At 52.8% G+C, this 19,170-nt stretch overlaps 1 protein-coding gene across 1 annotated transcript; it reads right to left on the reverse strand.

The window, feature by feature from the left end:
- Positions 1–39: 39 nt before the first annotated feature.
- On the reverse strand, positions 40–18,197 carry EIF4H (eukaryotic translation initiation factor 4H). The gene is made up of 6 exons (XM_049789563.1): positions 18,034–18,197; positions 5,756–5,943; positions 4,803–4,867; positions 4,625–4,721; positions 635–772; positions 40–559 (listed from the first exon to the last, which is right to left on the reverse strand). The coding sequence occupies exons 1-6, from the start codon at positions 18,090–18,092 to the stop codon at positions 420–422; spliced, it is 687 nt and encodes a 228-aa protein (XP_049645520.1). The 5' UTR covers positions 18,093–18,197; the 3' UTR covers positions 40–419.
- Between the last annotated feature and the right edge of the window lie 973 nt (positions 18,198–19,170).

The raw sequence follows: 19,170 nt of genomic DNA on the forward strand, positions 1-19,170 counted from the left end.
TTCTGGAAGCCACAGCAGTACAGAACTCTGCGTGCAGGCAGAAGGGGCGCAGAGAAATCAAAGGGAGCACCGGGGTCTGGCCCGAGAGTCAAAGGAAGAGGAGAAAAGACAGGGCAGGGCGATGCAGCAGCACCTGAAGTCAAGGCGCCCCGCGGCCGCTGCCTCATCCCTCGGGAAGGACACTAGGACCAGGGCCGCGTGGCAGAGAGAGCAGAGCAGACGGGGAGGGGGACACAGCGAAGCCAGAATGTGCTGGAACCACTTGCTCACTGCTGACATGCATTCACGAGCTGTGTTTCCGGTGTAAGAAAGGAGGGCAAAGGTCAGGCGCAGGCCGGCGCTGCGGGGCGCTCCAGGGGAGCCAGGCTGACTGAGGTCGGGATCCAACCCCCTGCGCCCCATCCCTCCCACCCGCCAGCTCATTCTTGCTCCTTCTGAACCACTTCCTCTCTGGGCCGGGCGCCCCCAAAGATGGCGGAGTTGGGGTTGGCTACTTGGTTGAGGGGCGTCGCGACTGTCCGAGGTTTAAGCTGGAGTCGTGGTCTCTGCGCTCGTTCCTCTGGAGAGACAGACATGGGGTGTCAGGGGGGCTCACTCCGAGGCCCAGGATGCATGCCCCAGGGCCCCACCTCACCTTCTGTCGGCTCCCTGAAGTCCATGTTGGACCCACGGAGGGGAGGCCCATCTCGAAAACGGCTGCCCATGGGGGGACCTGTCCGCCGGTCTCCGGGGCGACTTCCTCCCCTGCCGCCCAGGAAGTCATCCCGGTAGCCTGCAGAACAAGGTGACACCGCATCACTCCAGGTCTTCTAAAACAAAGCACTAGAAACGAGCTCACATGTGTCTGCTGGACCATCACAGCACTACAAAGGGCCTAGGGTCAGAGACTCAGGAGAAGTGCTGGGGGATCCTCAAGTGTGAATGTGGTTTTGCTGCAGCCATGGCCCACTGCTCTAAGGGAAATGCTGAGGCGAGGCCAGAGAAAGGGAAATGTGAAGTTAAATCAAAGATGGAAAACCAGTGAGAAATCTAGACAAGAAGAGAAATGAAAGCGCAGAGGGCCCGAGTAGTAGCACAGTGGGGAGGGCACTTACATGGCCCAAAAGCTGAGACCCAAATAATTCAAAGAGCTGAGGCCTGTGTGGTGAACAGGAAGCCCTAATGGGAAGGCTTCCCCCAATGGCTAACACTGTTAGCCTCAGAAACATCCACAGAGTAAGATGCAACCGTCACTGGCATGTGGAAGCGTTATTTGTGGGGAGTAGGGAAACGCAACCCCTCCTGTCCTGGCTCCAGGGTGAAAACACAGCTCTTCTGTCTTCAGATCTTCAGAACCTCCCTGCTGTGTCATCACTTCATCCTCAAGATGGATTTACCACTAAGACTATGGTGCTGGGGCTGGCCCCAACTCTAGCCAGGGCAGAACTACAACCACCAGTAACAATCGGTAGAGACCCTGAGCCTGCAGGTGCTCCCAATCCTGAGGCCAGCAGAGGAAGTCAGTGATATGTGACTGACTCCATATTTGCACTCATCTGTGCAGACACTGGTATCTGGGAGCACTATTTGCTGCCCTAGACCTGAGACCTGGAGATTCTGCACTCCTAGTACCTGTGCCTGTGCTTTTTAAAGTCCTGAGTGTTAGTGGGAATTTCCAGGGCTCCTCCGAGAATGTCCTCTTGAACCCACACATGTGCCAACCATCCCTACCAGCTCACTCCTGCGGTGTCTTTAGAGACTAAGTGGCAGTGCCTGCAAGGCACCCCCCCCCCAATACCTTCTAGGAGGCAGAAATACATCTAAGATGTCTGAGGTTTCAAGTCTGACCCCCAGCACCAGTGGGTACATGCCCCATACCTGCTATGGCAGGAAACCCACCTAAAAGCTGAACAATTTAGGGTTTGCTGATAAATCACTGACCCAAAAATGAACTCTGAATCCTGATACTGTTAGACTAGACCTCGCAACACAAGCTCTTCCTCCAAGACTAAATTCTTGGTGCTAATCAAATGGATTCTGTCCTATTCCCTTTCTCACCACTATTTTCTTTTTCTTTTTTTTTTTTTTGGTTTTTGGGCCACACCCTGTGACGCTCAGGGGTTAGTTCTGGCTATGCGCTCAGAAGTTGCTCCTGGCTTCTTGGGGGACCATACGGGACACCGGGGGATCGAACTGCGGTCCGTCCTAGGCTAGCGCAGGCAAGGCAGGCACCTTACCTCCAGCGCCACCGCCCGGCCCCACCACTATTTTCTTTAGCAAAAAAAAATCTTTTATCTTTTGTGCCACATCCAGTGGTGCTTAGCTGTTACTACTGGCTGAGCACAGAAATCACTCCTGGCAGGCTCTGGGGACCATATGGGACGCTGGGGATCGAACCCAGGTCTGTCCTGGGTCAGCATTGTGCAAGGCAAATGCTCTGCTGCTGTGCTATCACTCTGGTCCCTTTCTTTTATTTGTTTTGGGCCACACCCAGGAGTGCTCAGGGGTTACTCCTGGCTCTATGTTCAGAAATCACCCCTGGCAGGCTCGGGTCTGGTCCCTTTCGTGCAAAAATATATAAATATATTTTTTTTTGTTTTGTTTTTGGGTCACACCTGGCAGCACTCACGGGTTACTCCTGGCTCTACGCTCAGAAATCGCTCCTGGCAGGCTCAGGGACCATATGGGATGCTGGGATTAGAACCAACGACTTTCTGGATGCAAGGTAAACACCCTACCTCCATGCTATCTCTCCAGCCCCTCTTGCAAAAATATTTTGATCCAGATAAAGTATCATATTGTAAGTCCACCTGTCCCCAACCTAAGGAGACAAACTGGGCTGCTGCGCTTGGGTGACACAGAAATGCCCAGACATGATAGCTCTGCTGTGGGCACTTGCTTAGCTGCTGGACCGGGTTTAACCAGCAATGAATGGGGTCTATTTGGAACTAATGTAGACCCGTTCAACATCCCCTGCCAGTGAGGGTTCCAGCTAGTGTGGAGCCCCACCAGGGGCAAGGCAAGGCAAGGCTGGCATTAGCAAGTGGCAGCCCCTGGCAACTGGCCTGACTGCAGAGGTGATGTGTTTCTAGCAGAGACCAGCTAATACATAAAATTACAGGGTCACTGGACAACACTGCACTTATGAATAGGCTCGTTTCTGTTGGTGTTAAGACTTTTAGGAATTAAGGCCGAGGCAATAGTACAGAGGGTAGATAGATGCCTGCTTTGCACACAGATGACCCAGGTATGATCCTTAGCACCCCATATGGTCCTGCAAGCCAGGAGTGATTCCTGAGTGCAGAACCAGAATATAAACCCTAACATTGCTGGGAGTACTTCCCCCAAAAATCTTTTAGGAATTAGTCAACAGGAGGGGTGTCACATCCAGTGATGTTCAGGGTGATGTTCTTGGCTCTGCACTTAGGGATCACTGCTGGTGGTGCTCAAAGAGTAACCATTTGGGATGCCCAAGACTGAACCCAGGTCAAACTAGGATGGCCATGTGCAGGCAAGCACCACCCCCACTGTACTCTACTATATTGAGGCTGAGTTCCAGCCCCAGAAGTGCTAATGGTATTTTTATTTCAGGGCTGCCCAGCAAGCAAGCTCAAAGGACTGGAGACCTGAGTTTGAGCCCTACGGACCACGAGGCACCTCCCTCCTCCCATTAAGACAGAAATAAAGTACAGAATGAGAGCCAGGGAGAAGCTAGTGCTGGCAGAAGAACTGTCTAACTGCTACCTTTCTCACATATGGTGGCTGTTCCAAAAAAACCCAGCCTGGAGCCATAGCATGTCACGTTCAGGAGAGGCTGGACCATATGCTGGGCCCTAAGCTCTCGATGAGAAATGACTCGCACCACAGGTCAGGGAGAAACTGTCCCTGCCATCTTCTAAAGGGCATCAGAACTACAGCTCAAAGGCCAAGAATTTCCTCACTTTCTAGAAGCAGAGAGAAGCAGCTCTCTCCATGTACCAGAGGCTGGCCCCATGTGGGAACAAGAAAAGCAAGAAAGGGGGGGCCGGAGATATAGCACAGCGGTGTTTGCCCTGCAAGCAGCCGATGCAGGACCTAAGGTGGTTGGTTCGAATCCCGGTGTCCCATATGGTCCCCCGTGCCTACCAGGAGCTATTTCTGAGCAGACAGCCAGGAGTAACCCCTGAGCATGGCCGGGCGTGGCCCAAAAACCAAACCAAACCAAACCAAACCAAACCCAAAAAAAAAAAAAAAAAAAAAAAAAGAGAGAAAGGGACTGTCCAAACTGAGGGTCTTGGTGGGTCATGCTTGGGCACCTTGCAGAACAGTTTATGGGAGAGGACGGCCAGGCAGGCCCCTCATAACACACATGGCAGCAGCCAGGCCACTGTGGGGAAGCAGAGGGATCCTCAAATACTGATACCGGAACTGAAGTCATCTTGGGAATCACACCTACCCTGGGATTCTTGAGAGCCGCCCATGCCTGAGGATATACAAGAGACAAAGCTGAGGCCCAGTCAACAGAAATCAAACCAGATGAGATGTCCAAAGAAACACCCCAGGCCTGCAGCAGCAGCACCCCCTCTCTCACTGCCCGGCCTGGTCACAGTCCACACTAGTGGCGGAACCTGGAAAAGTGACGGGTGGTTCTAGAAGAAGGAATCACCTCTGTCATCTGGTCCACCTTTCCTGAATCCAAAGTTGCCTTTGTCTTGTTTTCTGCCTTCTGCAATGTCCACACGAAGTGACCGATCACCCAAGATCTGAAAAAAGGAGAAACCGTGTCAGTAATGAAATGGGCACACACACCCCATTCCCGAGAACCCAAGTATGCTCAAACTTACGGCGCCGTCATAGGTCAGAGCTTCCTTAAGGGAATCCACCTCATCAAATTCTACATAGCAAAATCCTAGAAGCGAAGACGTTTCCGTAAGTGGGGAGGAATCTCTGTCCCTGCCAGCCCATCCCCACAGCAGCACTAGAACACCAGCTGAGGCCAGCCCCAGCTCGAGAGCATCTGACCGGTCATGAAAGCACTTGTACTGTCTGTTCACGCAGGAATCAGCAGCACTGCAGAATGTTCTTATAAAGCTTTCTTGACATGTATTTGAATCATTTAATATTTAATGATTTATTATCAACCTGCACCTTTGCTGGGTCACTGCAGACGCCTGAGCCCTGAAGACTTTATAAGACTTTATATCCTACTGATCCTGCAGGACAGATGGATGGTCTGGAGGCAAGCCAGCCCACCCCCCCCCACTTCCTGCCTGCTTCCCCTATTCCCTACCCCACCCAGTGATCTGGGGCCAACACACGCCTGGCCTCATGCAGAAGCTGCCCAGAGCAGCCCCAGCTTGTGTGGGCACAGGGACACAGTCACCCCCACAGCAGCACTTGAAGGTCCAGCTTCCCAGCTGCCCCGACTGTAGCCCCCACAGCCCTGCAGATGGCCTTTCCGAACCTGGAGAAACTGAGGAAACTGAGTCCTGGCTCTAGTGGGACCAGATGGGCCTTCAACATGGGTGTTGCCATGCCCCATCTAAGGGCTCAGGGGCATCCTGTCAGACTTTCGCTAGAGGAAATCCCCCTCACAACCCACACCTCGCCTGGAACAAGTAGGAATCCTTTTTCTCAGGAGACTTGTCTCTGGGGCTGAAGAGTAGCTTAGTGGGGGCACTGCTGGTCTTAGGTCACTCTGCACCCCCCAGACAGCGTATCCCCAGCAGGCAAAGGCCTGGCCTCCAGCGCCCACACAGTGCTCTGGGTTCTCTCAACTTCGTGGGCCCAAACTCACCTTTAAATTTGTCTGTGTCTTTGTCTCTGACTAGCCGTATACTCCTTATGTTGAGATCCTTAAAGATAGCGTCTATGTCACCCTGAACCGTGTTAAAAGGCAGATTCCCTACGTAGGCCGTGTAGGGAGGCTCTGTGGGCAGCTCCTTCTGGCTGCGGGAACCATGGCCACCAGCGCTGCCACGGGACCTGGAGAAAGCACAGGGGGTCAGGATTCAAATGCAAACGTCCAATTTGTCATAGGTCAATGCCCAGAGACACCCTCCCCCTTAGATACAAGCCAACTCCCGCCAGCAGAAGCCGCCAGGTAATTCCAGATGCTACTCTGCAGGTTTCCAACTTTGTGCTCCCTGCTGCAACCCTCCTTTTACTGGGCACAGTCTGGGGAATGAGACCCCCAGCTCCTTACATGCATGCTCACCACCTACCACCTACCCAGGACTTGTACTCTGTGGGGGGTACAGAGGCTGTAGGTGTCAGGGTTGTCCCGGGTGTCCTTGAACAAATATCACTAAGGTGCCAAGGTCGGGGAGATGTTCTGCAAGCAGCTGGAGCTATAGCCTGACCTGGATCTTAGCACTACCCCACGTCAGCAGTAATGACCTATGGAGCCCCACGAGAGGACGTTCTCACTACCCCAATACCACGACATTAGCAGGACCGATCCCAAAAAAAGACTCACCCGTGGCAGAAAGGGCCAGAGTTCAGTGTCAGTAACAAGAGATTCACAACCTCACCCCACACAGATACAGATCATTAATACCAAAAAAGAGCAAAGTTCCTTCTCTGTGGGGAAGCCTAGCAGTGCCACTCAGCTTTGTCTCCTCAAGAAGGGCCAGTGTACCAACCATGCCCCTGTGCAATTCTTCCAGCAGACCCAGTGGGCAAGGGCAGGCAGGCAGGGCCTCTAGGCCTCGCACAGGTCTAGGTCATAACCCCCACCCGGCACCGCATACAGATCCCCAGAGCCCCAAAGGAAGGAAGTCAGGAAAGCCAAACAATGATCTCACTTTAAATCAGCTCTGTGGGCAGAGGTCGACCTGGGTGGGTAGGACCCTAACCTAGCAGGCATCCAAGGAGAATCACGACATGGACAGTCACCTCTGGACACCATTTCAGAGTTGACCTTTCCTAGCTTGTAGTTCTTTCAAAGGACATTTCAAATGTCTCTGCACAGAGGTCTGCTCAGGTATTTTTTGAGATCTTCCAGAGCTTATGCTCCAGTTCTTAACACCCCTCTTCTTCTTCTTTTTTTTTTTTTGGGGGGGGGCCACACCCGGTGACGTTTAGGCGTTACTCCTAGCTATGCGCTCAGAAATCATTCCTGGCTTGGGGGACCATATGGGACGCCGGGGGATCGAACCACACTCCATCCTAAGCTAGTGTGGGCGAGACAGACACCTTACAGCTTGCGCCACAGCTCTGGCCCCTATACTCCTCTTCTTATTGTGACCACACAACCTCCAATAGTCTCAAAAAGGTCCTCTGTGGGCCTGGAAGCTGAAAGCAGAGAGGAGGAAATGGAGGGAGGCCTTGGGAATGCAGCTCAGCTCTTATCAAGCCTCATGGTTCTGCGCAAACAGACATCACTCCAAGCAACTTGTGTGTAATGAGAACTACGAGAACGGGGATGCGCGGGAACTGGGGTCTGGGTACCGGCAGATGTGACGTCACTGTGGACACAAGCCTCCAATGAGCGGTGCAGTCAAGAGTGAGAGGTCTGTGGGGCGCTCTAGCTGTAACTATATTTCTCTCGGACAGACGTGTCTACATTGTGCTTGCCCTGGGCAGAGAAGCAGAAAACCACTCCAAAAGCACTTTCTGGCAAGCTATACGTCCTGAGCACTCTTGCAGGGATTCCACTTTAGATGGACGGGGAAAGGCCTTAACTCCAGGGGCACATCCAGCACCAGGGCAGCACTCCCCAAGGTCTGCTATAGGAGCCGGCCCCAGAGGGAGGATTTTTTATGGTCCCCCCAGACTCAGCCTTCCTCTGCAGCAGCTTCTTGCAGCCTTTAAGCTCCTCCTAGAAACAGGAAGCCAAGGCTCAGCAGGTTCAAGGGCATATGGAGAGCAATAAACCAGAAGTAGCCCCTGTGCCCTGTCAGGTATGGTACCCAAGAGAACCAACCCTCGAAAACCTAGCATCCAACTGCAGGCTGTGTGCCTTCACAGCAGGACCTGCGCAGATCCTCCTGGTGGAGAAGTTTAAACTGACAATAAAGCACAGTGGGAGCACTGCTGTGACCCCGCTGACTCCAGCACTACAAATGGCACCCTGAGAACAACTAGGTATGGGCCTAAAGCCCACAGTAAGAATCCCGAGGTACCACTGCAGTAAGAATATCCTTGCTACCACTGCAGTGAGACTACCCTTTCCTGCACCACTGCTTGCTAGGAGCTTCTGACCAATCAAGCACACTCAAGCAGCCCCCGCATCTGACACCAGTACAGACAGACACCGGATACCAGGTCATTCCAGCCAAGTGACTCCCTCTTGCTCCCCACTTCTTCCTGCTTCTCAGGACTCCATTAGATAGGATAGTCTCCTGGGAGAGCTTGAAGGCCCATCAGAGAGGCTGGGGAGACCCCTAGATCAAACCCAGGTGTTGCCAGGCAGTCAGTCCCACGGTGCCGGGTTTGGAATTCCTGAAGTGACTTATAAATGGTGCCTCTGAAACTGAAGCAGGCAGATCAGAACTGTGTGTAAGACCAAAGTCTTAGGTCTGAGAGAACAAAGGGTAGGTAAGTGTTCGCATGCCCCAACTTGAAGTCTCAACACTAATTATGGTGGCCCCCAACTCAGCACCACTGTGGGTCACACGCCTGAACACAGCAGGCTATAGCCCAAACAGCCCCATATCTTTTATTTAGAAGGGGCCACAGCCAGCAGTGCAAGGGGTTCAACCAAGACCGTGGAACTCAAAGCATAACCCAGAATGCTGAGCCATCTCCCCTGCCCTGAGAGCCAGTCTAGGTCTTCTGCATCCCATCACTGCTCTTCAGATCTGGTTCTCCCTCCAAGGAATGGCGGGTGAGGATGGGTATGGGTATGGGGACAGGACGATGCGCACATGTGTGGCAGCGCAGAAGTGAGGCTCCAGGAACAGGCACTGGGAGCAAGTTTATCAAGGACACAGACACTTTGAAAGCAGGAGGCCTAGGTTCAAAGTAGAGCTGGGGAACTGCCTGAGAACACTTGGTGTGGCCCACAAAAACAAAAACAAAAAACAGAAAAACAGCCACAGCAAGTCCTGCAGTATTGCCATGACAATGAAAATGCACCCAACCAGAGCTCCAACCCAGGACACAGCAAGGTATAGTAGGTAGGACTCTTGGTTTGCACACAGTGGCCTCCAATCTGAGTCATGCCAAGAGCCAGCCAGAGTTAGCCCTGAGCATCGCGAGGTGTGACCCAAAACTCAAAAATACTTAAATCAGTATCGATTGCTCCTCAGTGATCCCTGTAGAGACAAGAGACAGAAGGCGGTGCTGCTGGGCATCCAGGCTGCACCCACCACCGAGAGGCAGAGCAGGCACTCGGGTCTCAGGAGTCACTAGGCCTGGAGAGTCCACAGAGCATGACTTGGGCATACCCTTCACAGGAATGACACCTAGACTAGATCCCTCCCCAGCATCACAATGAAACAAAATGACCAGCAAGGCCATTATTAGGCTCAGGTAGGGGGCATATCCAGGCACGAAGGGCCCAGCTTAGAGCCCTGGCACTGTCCAATGACCCCAACACACCATCAGCCCCTGGGCCTTGTATGCGCAAAGCGTGAGTTCTCCAAATTTTCTGCTTTATCTTATTGTGGGGGGGGGGGGAATTAAAAAATTTAGGTCCTGGAAGATGAGCTTGGAATGCCTGCCTGGCAAAGCCACAACCACCAGGTTTGATCCCCACCCCCCCCCCACAAATATGAGCCTGACAATCCTGCTGTCTGCTGTCCCAGCAACAACAGGTCATCACACTCAAGCCTGCCTGTGAAAACACCATGAAGGGGAGTCCCACAAGTTCAGCAAGAAAAAGAAAGACAAAAGGGGTGCAAGGATTGAGGTCAGGAAGTGTGACCCTCCCTTACTCCCTACTCCCTGTCGCACGCAGGCCACCACCACCATTGAAGGGAAAGGGAAGGAAAAAAGGAGTGAGAAGTAAATCTTATTTTTCCCACCCTGGAAAAACCTGTGTTGTCTTGAACATGGAAGTCCATCTTCTCTCCTTTCACACTTTTAAGTAAACTTCCTTCAACAAGACACTTTGCTTTAGATAGTCAGATCTACTTAGGTAACCACAAAATACTGAGGGCATCACTAAGATCTAGAATTCAGGACTGGAGAGTTGCCTTATATGTGGCTGGCTTGAATAGTCTGCCCGTTGTGGCTACTCCAAGAAACAGTCCAGAAGTAGGAGTCCACTCAGACTAGGAGCAGGGCCCACAGCCATGGGTGAATGGGGCATATCCCAAACCCCAAACCCATCAGAGCTTAGGGAAACCCACAGCTGGACCAGCCCCTGCTGGAGTGGATCGTGGGGCCATGGCCTCATTCTGTCTCCACAGACTCAGCACTCGTACTTTCTTTCCTGTTCCATTTGTTTCTATTCCTCGGTCAGGGATCAAAGTGGCGTCACTCCAGGCCCTGGGCAGTCACATTTTTGTTTTCACCTTTGAAACTCATTCTACAGTGCTTTTGAGAGGAAACGAAGGTTAACAGTCATGGCAACAGTTACACAACATTGGGAAGAGAGGGACTAACATTAGTGCCAGAACCAGGTACTTAGAAAAGTCTAAACCTATAGCTTTGATGTTACTACACACACACACACACACACACACACACACACACACACACACACACAGACACACAAATTCTCCGAGCCAGGGTGGCACTCTGCAGGGACTGGGAACACTACACCATGCACTGCTTCTACTTACATGTAAAATATATCCAATCCATGGGGCCAGAGAGAGAGCACAGCGGCATTTGCCTTGCGAGCAACTAATCCAGGACCTAAGGTGGTTGGTTCGAATCCTGACGTCCCATATGGTCTCCTGTGCCTGCCAGGAGCTATTTCTGAGCACAGAGCCAGGAGTAACCCGAGTGCCACCGGGTGTGACCCAAAAAACAAAAAACAAACAAAACAGCCAATCCTTTTGGTGTGGGAGATGGCCACACCAAGGGGTGCTGAGGAATGACCCCCGGCAGTGCGTGGGGGGGGGGGGATTATATGCCCAGGAATACACAGCTCTCTGGTACCTGACTGATTTTTAAGTGTTCAGTAAAACAAACCAGTAGATTCCAGAACAACCCATTAGACCTCACACAACTTGTAGCCCTATTTCTGGACAGCTAGGAAGCATGTTCTCAGGTTCCAGTGGGACCGCAGAAACAGCCTGTCAGCTCCCCAGCACTGTGACTTTAGCAACTCTTTATCTGTGGTGGATTGAGCACCCAGAGCTGGCAGAAGGACCCACAGCAAAGCCCCAGCCCAATCCTGAGTCCCTCCTCCACTGAGCTGAGTCCTAAATGAAAGGTTCCTCCAAATGCAGTTGTTTGTTTTGTTTTTTTGGCCACACCCAGTGACAGGGGGGGTCAAATCTCGGTCCGCCTAGGCTAGAGATGCCTTACAGCTTGCGCCACTGCTCCGGCCCCCCAAATGCAATGTGATGCTTTACCGTAATAAAACCTGTAGTGCCAAGAGGTAGAGCTAACTATGACCCCTCTCTTTAAAAAACATTTCCTGTTGGGGCCAGAGCAATAGTGGGGAGAGAGTTTGCCTTGCACATGGCTGACCCACGTTTGATTCCCAGCATCCCATGTGGTTCCCTGAGCACTGGGTAGTACTGCAGACAGGGCACTTGCCTTGCTGCAGCTGACCCAGGCAGGTCCAGTCCTCGGAATCCTACATGGTCCCCCAATCCCTGCCAGGAGTGATCCCAGAGCGCAGAGATCAGATGGGGAAATCTGCCCGATGGGAAGTAAGTCTGCCTTTACAAATGGGGAGTCCAGGGAAAGAGCTCCTGTGACAACTGGTCAAGCTAAACTGTGGCTGCTTCATGGGCACTTTTTTGGGGGAGGGGGCCCATTCAGCAGTGCTCAGGGCTTAGACCTGGAGGTGCTAGAAAAGCATATGGGGATCGAAACCCAGTAGGCATGTACAAGGCCAGTCTGCTACACTATAACCTATCTCCAGTCCCCTCATGGAACGTTCCCAGCCTGGTGGCAGGACTGGGCGAGTAGGCCAGGCTTTCCTCGAGAATGGAGAGCCTGTCTCTAAAGGAAAACATAGTACTTGTCGGTTTTAAAAAAACAAACAAAAAAAAAACCGAAATACTTTTTAGGCCAAACCTGATAAATGATCAGGAAACACCCCTAGTGGGGGGGGGGGATCCTCAAGAGACCTGGAGCAGCCAGGGATGAAGCCCAGGTTAGCTGCATACAGGAAATAACCCACCCTGCTGTTTAACCACTCTAGTAACCAAATTCCAAAAAAATGTGTAACTTTTTATTTGGGTCTGGTGGGAGAATCCCAGGAGAGTCCTCCAAGGACCAGCACACAGGCTACAGGCAGGAAACCTGGTACAATCTCTGACACCATCAAGGGTGAACCAGTGAACCCAGCATCTCCAAACTGGAGGTGGGAGGCCTACAGGCAACTCCCTCAATACCTGGCCAATGATACAAAGCTGCGGGGACCCACCAGGAGGGAACACCCAGATCCCATTGCCTGCCCCCCCCCCAAAGTAACAATAAACACTGTATAGGGGCTAGGCAAGGGTCTTCAAACTTTTTAAACAGGGGGCCAGTTCACTGGTCCCGAGTGAGTAGCCAGGAGCAACCGCTGAGCATCCCCGATTGTGGGCCCCCAAAGAAGTAAAAATAAACACTAAGGGGGCTGGAGAGATAGCACAGTGGTAGGGCATTTGCCTTACACGCAGAGGATCCAGGACAGAGAGTGGTTCGAATCCCCACATCCTATATGGTCACCCTGTCAGGAAAGGCTTCTGAGCTTCAAAGGGTAAACACTGTAATGAAATGTATCAATACGAGGAAGACTTGCCTAAGGTGCAAAGATACTTATTTTCTCAAAGTCCAAAAACTGTTACACTGTTACAGCGCCACTTCCGAGGGGTCCCTAGCAACAGAATACTGAATTTCTGTCTGGCACAAGGAGCCAAAGGCAGCCCATATGGTTTTCCCTAAGCACAGTCAGGAGTATTTCCAGAGTGCAAGGCCAGGAAGTTAGCCCTGAGCACTGCTGGGTGTGGCCCCCAAACAAACAAAAAACAAAGAAATAAAGGAAGGGGCATTATTTGAGTGCCCGGAGGAGGGAGCCAGAGCTCAGCAGCCAACAAAGAAGGGAGGGCATGGCATAGAGATCACAACATGGTGCCAGAACCGGACACCAGGGAGAGTGTTTGCCTTGCACACTCCTGACCAAGGTCTAATCTCTGGCACACTGGGATACACCAAAAAAGAGCATGGGAGACATTTAGGACAGAGGGTGCACAGTGCACTAGCAACAGACATCTCCCTACGACCTGCCTTTCTAAACACTGGGCAGACTGTTCAAGTGGCCCCTGAAAACTCAAGCATGGAGAAGATGACATTTTGAAACATTACGTCTTTTAGAAATTTCAAAAGCATTTTAATATTCCTAGCATAAATTCTATAAGCAGTTATTCCCAATAATAAATTGCTTAGTATTTATAATAGCAAGTCACAAAAGAAAAGTTTTTGGGCCACACCCACTTTGCTCAAAAGTTAACTCCTGGCTATGTGCTCAGGGATCACTCCTAGTGGACTGGGGAACCATGTGGGATTCTGGGGATTAAATGCCCCTACTGGTGTACTATCTAGCCCCAAGAAAATGCCCTACCCACTGTGCTATTACTACTTGGGCTCCTGCTTTTTACCTTTTACCAAGCAAAGAATTTATTTCAGTTAACTCCTAAGAGGGCTAATTTAAGACAAGTCCATCTCACTTAATACTTCCAATATATGGGGCCAGAGCAATAGCACAATGGGTAGGGTGTTTGCCTTGCATGTGGCCCACCCAGGTTTGATTCCCAGCATACCCTGAGCACCACCAGGAGTAATTTCTCCATGTAGAGCCAGGAAAAAACAAAAACGGAAAAAAATTCTTTTAATGGGATGTGTGTAACTTCCAAGCAGTGGCCAAGGACCACTCACAGGATGCCAACCTGGCTCAAGGACTCAATGAAAGGACTTGGCACCAGACACCAGGCATATTCAGGCCCAGGAGACTACCAGGGCCACGCCCAAAGTCCTAGGGACAGAGGCTGCATCTGTGGTCCAAACGCTAGGCTCTAGCGCACCCCTTGCTCTGACCCAAGCTCTCCCCCTGCCCGTTCTATATTAAATGTGAGAAAAACAAGGTAGAGAGATAAAGGAACTTGCCCCAAACACAATGGCTGGAGCTGTGGTATGAGCATGCGGTTATGTAGGATTCCAACTTCAATGCTCTGGCTTGGACTGCCTCCTATTGGGCTCTGGGAAAGTGCGGTTCTGTAACATCTGGAGCCCGGTACTGTGGTGGTCAACTAAGGAGGACAATTTGCCAACAACTACTACCTAATATGTGAATGGGCTTTAAAACAAAACTTTTGAGGCCAGAGCAACAATACAGCAGGTAGGGTATTTGCCCTGCACACAGTCAACTCAGGCTCTAACTCTGGCACCCCTGAGTCCCCTGGGCCTGTCAGGAGTACTTGCTGAGCACAGAGCCAGGAGAAACTCCAAGACTTTCAATACCCTCACAGGTCTCCGCATTACTAGAGACAGTTACTGCTTTTCGTGCTCTCCTTTCCTCCAAGGCTTAACACCAGCATAGAAGCTTAGGCAGAGTGCCAATCTGAAGTCAACAGGATCTGTACATTACAATGCTGAATATGTGGGGAGTTTGAGCAGGCTTTTTTCCCTCCTGACTATACACACAGGGATCATTCCTGGAGGTGCTCAGGGGGCCAAATGAGTGCCAAGGATAAACTCCAGGTTGGCTTCAGCTGTATTTTTTTTTTTTTAAATTCAGGGACTATTCCAACTATCTCCCTTCTAGCTACCTCCTGGTCCCCATCTCTCTTAGGCCTGATGGTCTGGGATAAAGCACTTCATTAGATGTGGCTCAATTCAGAATAGCTAACACCCAGAGTGGAGAGATAGGTTAATGGACTGGACAAGCCTGGCATGCAGGATCCCCAGAATCCAACCCTGGCACTGTGTGGTGATCCCTTGCCCTGAAACAAAAAGAGGAAATATAAAAAAACTGTTATTACTCTCCACTTTATTGCCAATCAGCAGCAGAGAAACTGGAGCTTCCCAGGTAACTGAGTGAAGCTGCCAAACCAAATACCTTCAAAACTCACCAGCAAGCAGCCCTGGCTCTGGGATTCTGTTCTGATTCCCTCTGGAGACTTGGGGACTGGGACCATCGCAAGGCCAGCCTGTTCCCACTACCCGACACACCTCACCAGTGACCACACGCATGAAACTGTTTCCATGTTAAAGCCAAATTTTCAGGGGCTAGAGAAAGCAGGTTTACCTTGCTTGCTTGCATCTGACCTGGGTTCAATCCTTGGCATCTCATATGGTCTCCTGAGTCCAGCCAGGAGCAATTCCTGAGTGCGGAGCCAAAAGGAACCCCTGAGTACTGTAGGGAATGGCCCCAAAACAAAACTATGTTTTCAGATGCTGATTATACACTGTCAAAGCTGCCATCCCTTCCACCTGAAACCAATGGGCTTTTGAGCTAACACTTTACCAAGTGAAGGAAAAAAGCTGACAAAAGGTCCCAACATCTAGGGCCAGAGCAATTAGCACAACAGAGAGGGCATTTGCCAAAACCAGGTTTGATCCCTGACATTCCATATGGTCCACTGAGCCTGCCAGCAGTAATTTCTGAGTGCTTCGAGGTCTGTCCATACCCCCCCAAAAAAAACCAAACTGACCCAGTTCCCCCCAGGCATCATGCCCAAGGCCCACCAGAAGTGCCCCCAAAAACAAAGAAAGGAAAAGTGACAAAGACAAAGCAACATAAGAGAGACTTTCCACAGACGAAATCTTCAAGGCATTTGTTGATAAGAACATAATGCAAAGATAGCTGAATGTATCGAAGTTTATCTAATCAACAGGCTAAAAGCTGAGGTAATTTACCTGATGAGACTCAGGTAACCCTGAGACAATCTCAGGTAACCCTGGTAGAGACAATCTCTAACACCCTAGGGTGGGTCTCATGAGTAAGTATGGGACCAGCCCAGACAATGCTCTCAGCTAGTACACAAATTCATGACTTTTCTCAATTACTTTTAGGAATGGGAGCTTGTCACTTCCTGTGTGCCCTTACAACAGAAAGTCTGAGAGAGGCTTCCATGAAGGTCAGAGGTCGAAGTGACCGAACTGCAGCAGAGGGACGCTAATGGGCAGGGCTGGCCCAGAGAGAGCAGATTCTTCTTGCAGAGACGTTTCTGGAATAAACCATGACCGTTGGAAATGAACAGCAATGAAACTGAGAAGTCTCAATATTCAAGCCACCAGCAGAACTGGCAAATTTATCACTATTAATTAGTATTGGGGGTTGCAGGGGCTGAAGAAGACACACACACACACACACAACACAATTTCTGAGGCTAGAGTCATAGAACAGAAGGTAGGGTGTTCGCCTTGCTCATGGCTGACCTGGGTTGGATGGATCTCTGAGCCCTGCCAGGAGTGATCCCTGAGCAAAGAGCCGGGTGTGGTCCAAAAACATAAAACAAAACAAAAAAAAAACCACAAACCAATTCTGGCTCAGAAAAAAACAGTATTCTTGTCCCCAAGTAAACTGAGCTGTCACCCCAACCACAGTGCTACCAAGACATATATACTCTTCGGTAAGTTAAAAAAAAAAAAAAACAACAAATAAAACGCCACCGGCCAAATAACCCTAACCAACCACTAAACTTCAGGATGCCATTCAAACGCTAAATCTGGGGTATAATAGAAACCTACCCCAAAGGCAGTAGTAGTGTGCGCCCAATATCCATTTCTGTTTTTATGAGCACATAAAATAAGTCTTTGAAATAACCCGTGGCTCCACCTTCCCCCCCCCATGTCCGCGTTCAGGCGTCAACGATGAGGGGAACACGCCTGCACCCCAACCAGCCTTTGTTCATTCGAGCCTGTGCCCACAGCAGCCACAGGGAGAGAGAAAGAGGGCAATGCCCATCCATCCATCCATCCATCCATCCATCCATCCATCCATCCATCCATCCAACCTTCCTTCCCCCAAGCTACAGTCGGGCCTGGAACCCAGGCAGACAGACAGGACCCCATAAGGTGTGCCATTGTGTGGGGGTGCACAGGAAAATGAGGGTAGTGATGGAGAGTGGGGATCGACTTCTCCCCGAAATGCACACAAAAGGCCACGCGTGTCCTTGACAAAAAAAAAAAAACAAAAACCTGGGGCGCCCGAGGAGAGGGAGAGAAAGAGAGAGGTCATCGGCCTCCAAACACCCCACGATCGGTGGAGGAATCGCGGGAAGAGCGAAAGGAGCACCCCGAGGGTGGTCCCCCCACGGCCCAGGGAGGAAGGGAGGAGGGCTCTAAGTGCGATCCCTCCCTCCTCCATCCAGGTCGCAGCGAGGAAGGCGGGAGGAAGAGGAGGAGCATTTCCTGAAGCCCGCCAGCACGCTGCATGGCCGCTGTTCATTGAGCCAGCACCCCCCAAAAAGGGGCAAATATTCCAAGGAAAAAAGGGGGGCTACGCAGGGCTGGCTGATCGAGGTAGATTCCCTCCAATGATGATGATAATAAGACCCCAAATGTGATACCCCCAAAGGCCTCCTCGCCCCTCCTCGGGCGTGCATCGATCGGCCCAGGCCCGGGCTGCAGCGGGGTTGCGGGTTCGAGGCCCGGGCCCGGCGCCTGCGCTGCGGTGCGGTGCGGTGCGGTGCAATGCAGCCGGACCAGCGCCCCGCGCCTTGCAACCCCACGCCCGGCTGGGGCGGACGTATGTGCGTCCCCCGAGGGATCAGCCCGTCGTCCCGGGCCCGGAGCGGCGCGAGGCTTTGGACGGAACCGCGGGGCCCGACCCAACCGCCGCCACCCCGTCCTCTGCGCGCCATTTGCAGGCCGCGGAGCTCGGGGTCCGCCTGGGACCCCGGGCGAAGGGTGGGGAGATCCGCCGCGCCCGCCCGCCCGCCCGCTCGCCCTCCCGCCCGGCCGAGCCTCGCGCCCCGCGCACGCACGCAAGCCCTCCCGCCCGCCCGCCCGGCTCACCCTCTGCCGCCGCCGAAGCTGCTGTAGGCGCGATCGTCGTAGGTGTCGAAGTCCGCCATTTGCCGTGTCCGCTCCGAGAGCACAAGCAGGCCGAGCGAGAAGGAAGGACCCCGCGAGGCCGCGCCCCTCCCCCCGCAGGGCTGCCCGCCGCGCCGCCTGATCGCAAATCGCACGCCGCGCCACGCACGCCACGCACACCGGCGCGTGCGTGCGTGCGCGCGCACGTCCGCCGCGCCGTGCCGTGCCGCGCCGCCGCGGGGGGCGGGCAGCTCGGGGGCGGGGGGAGGGGTCGGCGCGCTCGACGGCCCACGTGGTGCGCGGTGGCGGCGGCGCAGGCGCAGGCGCAGAGACTCAGCAGCGCCTGCCTGTTCGGCTATGGCTCGGCCCATTGTGTGCTGGCCCGGGGGCTGCCCTGCTCGTCCCCGCCCCGCCCTGCCCCAGGCCCTGGCCCTGCCCGTGCACGCAGACTCGGAGTTCAATGCCGGCCACCACCCCACCACCCCCCGGCCCGCCTGTCTCGCTCAGCTAGGCCGGGATCGCAGAACACTGAGTTTCGGGGACCCACCCTCCACTATGCTATGGCCCCCGCCCCACCCCCGGGACCCCAAGGTGACTGACTCCAACGCAGGGGCCATCCCCCCGCTCCAGGAGTGATAACCCAGTCGCTGAGGATTGCAAGGGGAAGCAGGGGACGGGGTTTGGGGGTCAGAGGATGAGATTTAGGGGTCAGAGGATGGGGTGCAGGAGATGGGGTTTGGGGGTGTAAGGAATGGGGTTTTGGGGAGCAAGGGATGGGGTTTGGGGATCAGGGGATGGGGTTTGGGATGCAGTGTAGGGTTTGGGGGTCAGAGGATGGGGTTTGGGGTGGGGTGGAGGGATGGAGGTGCAGGAGATGGTGTTTAGGGGAGCAAGGGATGGGGTTTGGGGGTGCAGGGGCCGGGATCAGAGCCTCAGGAGAGTCTGGGCTGGAGCTGGGATGGCTGCCCGATGAGTGAAGATGGAACGAAATTTCTATAAAGGGACCAGCCCAGATCGAACCGACGATGTAGGACAGATAGATGTAGGTAGGGGTCGGGGTAGGTAAGGGGGCTGGGGGGACCCTAAACAGCTTATCGCAGCTTTTAAGTATATATATAA

The sequence above is a fragment of the Suncus etruscus genome, chromosome 15 (genome assembly GCF_024139225.1).
Source record: "Suncus etruscus isolate mSunEtr1 chromosome 15, mSunEtr1.pri.cur, whole genome shotgun sequence".
NCBI lineage: Eukaryota > Metazoa > Chordata > Mammalia > Eulipotyphla > Soricidae > Suncus > Suncus etruscus.

Bases quoted from the DNA above. Each gene is read 5' to 3' on its own strand.
- EIF4H (XM_049789563.1), bottom strand. From the start codon at position 18,092: ATGGCGGACTTCGACACCTACGACGATCGCGCCTACAGCAGCTTCGGC. The intron at 5,944-18,033 runs GTGAGCCGGGCG...TGCTTTCTCCAG, and splicing joins AGCTTCGGCGGCGGCAGAGG to GTCCCGTGGCAGCGCTGGTG. The intron at 560-634 runs GTGAGGTGGGGC...CTGTCTCTCCAG, and splicing joins CTTCAGGGAGCCGACAGAAG to AGGAACGAGCGCAGAGACCA.